The sequence below is a fragment of the Misgurnus anguillicaudatus genome, chromosome 12 (assembly GCF_027580225.2).
Source record: "Misgurnus anguillicaudatus chromosome 12, ASM2758022v2, whole genome shotgun sequence".
Taxonomy (NCBI): Eukaryota; Metazoa; Chordata; class Actinopteri; order Cypriniformes; family Cobitidae; genus Misgurnus; species Misgurnus anguillicaudatus.
In genome coordinates, this window is record NC_073348.2 from 37,657,060 (window position 1) to 37,664,855 (window position 7,796).

The window sequence follows — 7,796 nt, forward strand, 5'->3', positions numbered from 1 at the left end:
GAAGTGAAACAACCTGAGGATATAGCAAGCATTATAAATCTCAAAATGATGATATTTCTCAATCAAAGCCTTTAATCTTCTTAAAAAAAAGCAACAGCAGATCGTGCCTCAAACAAATTTAATTCAAATCATCCAGTATAAACAATACTAACACACACACGCAAATACCACTAAATATACACACACATTAACTCATAGCGGATATTCGAGGGCTTCCTGTTTGTCTGTGTGTAACTCTGAAAAGTTTTACTTCCCCTCCTGTGTGATGAGGTCAGAAACACAAATGTTGCGTATAAAATGTTTTTTTTGTGTCTGTGTGTCGTATGAAAGCAGGTGATCTGTGCAATTTAATTCAGACCTCAACCTCCAAGGCTTGTTTAACTTCGAAACTTTTGCAACGGGTTACAGGATGTGTCGGCTTCAAACCACACCTCGATGTTTCTCATAATGCTACACAAATGCGCGTTATGTTCACTGCGTCGTCACAGCTGTCATTTTCCCTTTAAACTGCTGACATTTTAGCAAATATAAACCCTACTGTATCCTCCCCTTAGGGTTTATATGACACATTGGCACAAGTATGTGTAAAGCACAAACAACAAGACTGCGTGTTTGCAATTTGCTGGCCAAATATTTGCGTCTGCATCGCTATGACTGTAACTCTAGACGTTGTTTTCACACCCCTCAAGATTAATTCACCTTCCTTTGCTCGGTTATGATGAGGAAAATACGTTAAGCGCCAGACTGGTAAAAATTTACCAAGTGCTTGCATGTATAAATCAAGGCCTGGTAATAAGCTCAATCCTGCTCCATAAAATATAAAGTCTGCGAGTCTGGCAGTCCAGAGACACAATTCATCTTCATCAGACACATTACGCAACGTCTTCGCTGAGAGCCAGCAATGCAGCAGAATTACAATGGCCTTTTAAAACTCGCCAGCTTCTTTAAATATAAATGGAGATAAACACAAACAATTTATTGCGAAACTGCAAGGACGGACTGTAGCAGTCTTGTGAAGTCATGATGTTGTCTGTACTCAAACCATCTCATATATCCAACAATCCCCATACCAAATATACTTCTTCGTGTCTAGACATGCAGCGATGAGATTTCCCGTATGATTCTCCGGGGAAGGTAAAGCCTCGGGATATCCAGGCAGGCAGTGTTTGCTTTACCTTTAGTTCCTCTGCAGGGTTGGTTATTGTCAAGCAAGTACACTAATGGATCGGGATAGACGTGCAAAAATAATGAATGGTGTAATTTGTACATCTCATCATAACATCTAAGTCTCTTGAGGAGACGGATATAATTCTCAGGGGAAAACTCGCCAAAGCTCAAATTTAACTATAGTAAACAAAATCTCATGTGATTTTGCTTTCTAATATCTACAATAAATGTATCGCTTAAATATAACTTTATTGTCTGTATGCTTTGATCTTATGCAAAAAAGATAACACATAGCATTAAAATTATAGGCTATTTTTACTCAACAACGATGTATTGAAAAACATATGTCAAAAAGATCTATAGGGTTCCCACACCTTAGTTAACTTCAAGGACCTTTCAAGGACTTTCCAGGTCCAATACCCTTAAATTCAAGGACTAAATGTGGGGACACATTTCAAAGGAGAGCAAGGTTACCTTTTAAGATACATTTTTACAGTTCCCTTTCGAGGGAACTCGCGCTGCGTCACTGCAGTGACACTTTGGAGACGCCTCCAGGGGTAAGTGTGTCTGACTCTGAATGTGTATATCAAATTCAACCAATTGTGAGGCTTTACGACAAAGACAGGGTGACACGGGAGCCAGGAAGTATATCGCTATCTAAAATATTGCCAAAGACGGCGTTACAGGGACGTGGGAAGTATGGCAAGGGAGACGCAGCGTTTAGTTCCCTTCTCAGGTAACAACAGTTACATACGTAACGTAACCCGAGCCGTTTTCATGTGTCAAACACAACTATTTAAAAAAGCATTTTGGTATGAATCAACATTCACATACAGAAGATATAAGCATTTACAGCGAACAGTTTAGCACGTGTAATTAAAAAGTCTACATTTTTATGATATTATCCTACACTACACAGGGAATAATATGGATTTTTTTCCAGAAAACTTCTTGCATAAAATAGATTTAATCACTTTCAATGACCTGTATCTATGTATGTATATTTTCAAAAACTTCTCAGGGCTTTACATTTTTCTCTCCTAGATTCACAAACTTTCAAGGATTTCAAGGACCTGTGGGAACCCTGGATCTAGATACTATATACGCATTCTTGGCATAACGATAAATACAAACAATCAAGCAGTTTTGTTTAGACTGACAATGGGGTAAGTTTATTACTATTATTAAGGGAACCTGGATGATAAAGAGCTAAACTTTGTTGGAGAAGCTCAGTATCTTGATCAGCCCTACTAGGGTTGTGACGTAGCAGTTTTTACCACCGTGGTGGTTATAGATTGTTAAGATCGGGGGTGCATGCGTGCACGTATGTGCACATTGATGCATAAACGTCTTATATATAATGCACACATATATTTTGAAATATAAAAATGTAAACGAGGATCAAATATACAGTTCTTAACAAACCTGCATGTTCGATGCCAAATTCTGTCTCTGCCGGTGGGTGCTCATCACTGCTTTGGTTTTTAGCAACGAAAGACGCTCTAAAGCGCCCACACGCTTTAAAGAGGAGGAAAGCGACAAGGTCACGTTTTCCACATGGTTTTAGACGGGAAATGTGAAGTTAGTAAATGTGAAGTGCATATGTATGTGCTTGGCCATTTTGGTGGATGCTCGAGCCGAGCCCCAGAGCACCCACGGGATCGGCGCCTATCTGCCTGTTTATTGTAGCACTTCCATTGAAACAAGAAGTGAAAAACCTTTTTTGGGTTATAATGTTTTCAGCTTTTCTTTCAAGAGAGAACGGACGTTTCTCAATCCGAAGGCAGCAGCCTCCAGAGGTCGCATATGTAATCAAGCCTAGTTTATTTCAGTTAAATGAGTTACATTTGCAAGTCATAAGCATATTACAACAATGTACGATTAACAAAGAATAATAGTCAACTTTATAATTGTAATGTCTTGATTACGTACGCAGCTTACAAATGCAACCTCCAAAGGCTACAGCCTTCGGATTGAAAAATGGCCGATATCAGTTGCCTTCACTTGCATTAGCACATTAACTCCGCGTCTGCTGGCTGTTTGTGTTAAAACGAACCTGAAGACATCTCACTGGGCGAGATTGTACTTTATATTTTTCATAGTTTGTGACGTGCACACCACCAGAGGGTGCACTTCCCCATCATGGGTCGCACTCCACCAACGCGGTTGTGCGGTGGTTATTACAACCGTCACAGCCCTAAGCCCAACACAATCCTGTGGGCCACCATCGTTGTTTTGGTTATATTCATGCATACTTATAGACTGAATTCACACATGTACATAATGCACTTTGAAGAATGCAACAAAGTTAAACCATAAATCAATTCAACCTACTATTTTAAGTTTTGACTTGCGATAAGTTGACATAACTTACAAAAACAAGTTAAAATTGTTTAACTTAATTTGTTAAGTTAAAGTAACATAAAATATATGTTGATTTGATCATTTTTTTCACCCACCAGCATCAAATATTTTCGTTTACACTCAGATAAACTTGCACTTTGAAACCCGTCTTCAAAAGTTTGCGTTACAAGGACCCCAAAACGCTACTGCCGTGTGAACGCACAGCAAAACTGCATAAACTTTATTGTTAACGGTGTAAACAACCCCATAGTTGGCTTTTGCAAGTGAACAGAAACAATGAATTTGCTAAAAGTGAGTAATCATTTGGCATATCGTTTGACTATCGTTTGACCATTTTTCTTCCTTTTTTGGGCAAGTTCCTCTTCTAGCAGACCAGTTTGGTTCTGGAAAACCAAATGTAAAGTACTGTAGAAACTAACAGTCTGTATAAACTGCTCTGCGTCAGGAACGAACTTCACAGGTTTTATAAGAAAACCCCTTTTTAAAAACAAAACCATTAAATCTTGCTCGTACCAACACATGTCTCCGTGGGACTCCGAAATAAGTTTGACTATGCAAACATATCATTTTGCATGTACAAATTGCAAAATGGCAATCCACAGAAGCACCTGTTTCAGGTAAACTTTGGTGTGGCACATGTTAAATAAAGACAATGTTTACAAGTGTAATCACATGTACACACAATTGTCTGTCACCCGAGCTTCTGAACTGACACCAGATTCTTACTTGCAGTATAAACAATAATGAGTTTTCACAGTTTGCAGATTGTACTGGTCTGAGCAGCCAATTGTAAAAGTTTGTTATTAAAATCAATTATTAATGCATGTTTTGATGAATCTTTGTGTAGCTTTACTTGGATACTCATGATATTGATCACACAACATGCACAATAAGAGATTCTGGCTATTACACAACAGAAAAAAGCCGTTCAACCTTACAAAACAAGCTCTTAAAAAGTCTGCAACAAGGTTAAAACAATAAAATATAGAAAAAAGACTTTAATACAGAACTAGAAACCATCTGAGAATGGAGTTTATGCTTATTATGAGATTTGTATTGGTTTTAATGGAAACTGTAATGATAGCTTGCGTGGCTACGCTTAATAAAGCTTCCCAAAATAGTCTTTGACAGCCTTTATTGTTCCATAGAGAACCTTTAACATTCACAGAACCTTTCTGTTGCATAAAAGCTTCTTTGTAAAGGGGTTCTAGAGACTAGTAAAATGTTGGTCTGGTAAATGGGAACTGATAATAAGAACATCATTACATCATACTGGAATAAGACCAAAAATACATTACATAAAGCAACTTTGTAATGGATGTAATGGTTATAATGGGAGCTGTACTGGTTTTAATTGAAACGTTAATGGTCTCTGGGGTCTCTGTCATTGGTGTAATGTTTTGGGTTCTTTTCGTGGAATGATATCTAGCAGATGGGAACCAAAAATGAGAACACCATTACATCATACTGGAATCAGGCCAAAAATACACAACATAAAGCAACTTTGTAATGGATGTAATGGTTATAATGGGAGCTGTACTGGTTTTAATTGAAACATTAATGGTCTCTGGGGTCTCTGTCATTGGTGTAATGTTTTGGGTTCTTTTCGTGGGATGATATCTAGCAGATGGGAACCAAAAATGAGAACACCATTACATCATACTGGAATAAGACCTAAAATACAATACATAAAGGATTTTTGTAATGGATTTGATGGTTACAATGGGAGCTGTACTGGTTTTAATGTAAACATTAATGGTCTCTGTCACTGGGGTGATGTGTTGGGTTCTTTTGGTGGGATGTTTCTGGCAGATATGGGAACCAATAATGAGAACGCCATTAAATCCTACTGGAGTAGGAGCCCAAAATGCACTACATAAGGGAAATTTGCAATGTATTTAATGGTTATAACGGGAGCTGTATTGATTTTAATGGTGTCTGGGTCTCTGTTGGTTATGTGTTGGGTTCTACTGGTGGGATATAGGGAACACAATTAAATCCTACAGGAATAAGACCTAAAATACACTACAGTTAAAGAAATTTGTAATGGATTTAATGGTTACAATAGTAGCTGTACTGGTTTTAATGGAAATGCTAATGGTCTGTCGCTAGGGTAATGTGTTGGGTTCTTTTGGTGAGATGGGATCTGGCAAATGAGAACCAAAAATGAGAACACCAATAAATCCTACTGGAGTAAAAGCCCAAAATCCTCTATAAGGGAATTTTACAATGGATTTAATGATTGTAATGGGAGCTGTATTTTTTATGGTCTCTGTTGGTTATGTGTTGGGTTCTATTGGTGGGATGTTATCTGGCAGACGAGAACCAAAAATCCACAATTAAATCAAATAGGAATGAGACCCAAAGCACACTACAGTACATAAAGGAACTTTGTAATGGACTTGATGGTTACAATGGGAGCTGTACTGGTTTTAATGAAAATGTTAATATTCTCTTTTTCTGGAATAATGTGTTGGGTTCTATTGGTGGGATGTTATCTTGCATTTTGAAACCAAAAATACAAACACCATTAAATCCTACTTGAATAAGAGCCGAAATGCACCAAGGGAGTTCTGTAATGGATTTAACGATTGTAATGGGAGCCGTATTGATTTTAATGGTCTCTGGGGTCTTTGTTGGTTATGTGTGTTGGGTTCTATTGGTGGGATGTTATCTGGCAAATGAGAACCAAAAATGGGTACACCATGTAATCATACTGGAATAAGTCCCAAAATGCACTGACATAAAGGATCAGATTAGTTATATGGGAGCTGTAATGAATTTAGTTAATGGTCTGTGGTCTCTGTTGGATTGATGTTATCTGGCGGAAGGAACCTAAGATTTTGTGTTGTTTATCTCAGCAGAAATGGTATTCACAGTGAATGGTTTACAGTGTATACAAAGATGCCCACAGCTATAGAAACACCAATGTATTTAAAGCATGTGGTATTCAAAACTAAAACTCATAAACTCTCAACGACGCAGATCCAGTCAACTTCATAAAACACAGGTCTCCAAAACGCAAAGTAAGAGGTGATGCATTATGATCTGTAACCTCATAAATCATCTTACCACACTGTTCTCCGACTGTTCCTCATCAGTATCATTAACAGCATCCTCGATTTGTTCACATGTCTGCTGCGCGGCTTTATGCACCAAATGCGCTACAGTCGGTTTGCAGCTGACGGTTCTCTTCAGCGTTTGGATCTCCGCACCGAACGCTGCTGTTGCCGCCGCTCTCCCCGCACTCTGCTCCGGCGTGCCGCAGGGCGACCCATCACTGTCACCCCCGTGACTTCCGTCCGGAGCTGATACAGCGCTTATCAAGTCGGGTTGAGAAGAAGACAGCACCTGATCCAAACCATTGGGTCTTTTCTTTTTAAATAGCCAAAATCCGCTATCGTGTTTCCGCTCCTTCTTGCTGGGTTTGGGGCTGGAAGTGAGTTTGGATTTGCCTTGGAAAGATTTCCTGATGCTCCGGTGGGACGCGTGCACATCCATGTCCAGCTTGTCCTCCATACGGTCAGCTGCTGTGGTCCGGTCGGGTGTTTTGTTGCGTGGGGCTATTTAAGTCAAACACATGCAAAGCGATGCAAACGGTATTTACTCGCGCGCGTGCAGCTCAGCAGAACATGTTGCGTGTGAGAAAACACCGGAAGTGCAGAGAGATGGAGATGCAATGAAGTTTTGGTGCTTTCGTGTGTTTTTAAAATGAGACAGACATGACAGGACTTATATCCACGCCCATTACAAATACAGTAAAGGTGCTTGAAAGGTTTTTTGGTTCACCTAATGGATGTTGACGGTCCTTCACGCAGCCTGACAGAGAACATACATTTATTTTTAAGAGACAAAAAAGTTGCAGTTTATTCCTTGATGTTCCCACTGTTCCTTTTTATTCATTTAATTTCTTATTAAAAGTAACTAAGGCATTTACACTAATAACAAGATACACAGACATAGGCACGCGACCTTAGTGTTTACAGAAAAACAAAAGAAAATTACAAAAAAAAGAAATAAAAAATCAAAACACTTTTTTTCAAAATATTTGTTGTAAATTAGATTAAATTCATATACAAGTAAAATTAAGCAGAAAATAATAAAATATTATTGTATGAATATGCAAACCGTAACTTTAGGCTCTCTATCGCCATCTCTGTTTGAAACATATAAATGCAGGTTACTTTACGTAGTGGTTTTTGGTTTATTTTTAACCAAAATAGTTCAATTGCATAACTAGATTTTTTTGTTATAAATACATTTAA

General features: G+C 38.4%; 1 protein-coding gene across 1 annotated transcript in view; it reads right to left on the reverse strand.

Annotated features, from left to right (window-relative positions):
• mctp1b (multiple C2 domains, transmembrane 1b) overlaps positions 1-7,254 on the reverse strand; it is a 49,658-nt gene extending 42,404 nt beyond the window's left edge. Inside the window, exon 1 of the mRNA XM_055207668.2 lies at positions 6,604-7,254. Within this exon, the coding sequence (XP_055063643.1) occupies positions 6,604-7,050 (447 nt within the window). The 5' untranslated portion in view covers positions 7,051-7,254. The remainder of the gene's footprint in view (positions 1-6,603) is intronic.
• Between the last annotated feature and the right edge of the window lie 542 nt (positions 7,255-7,796).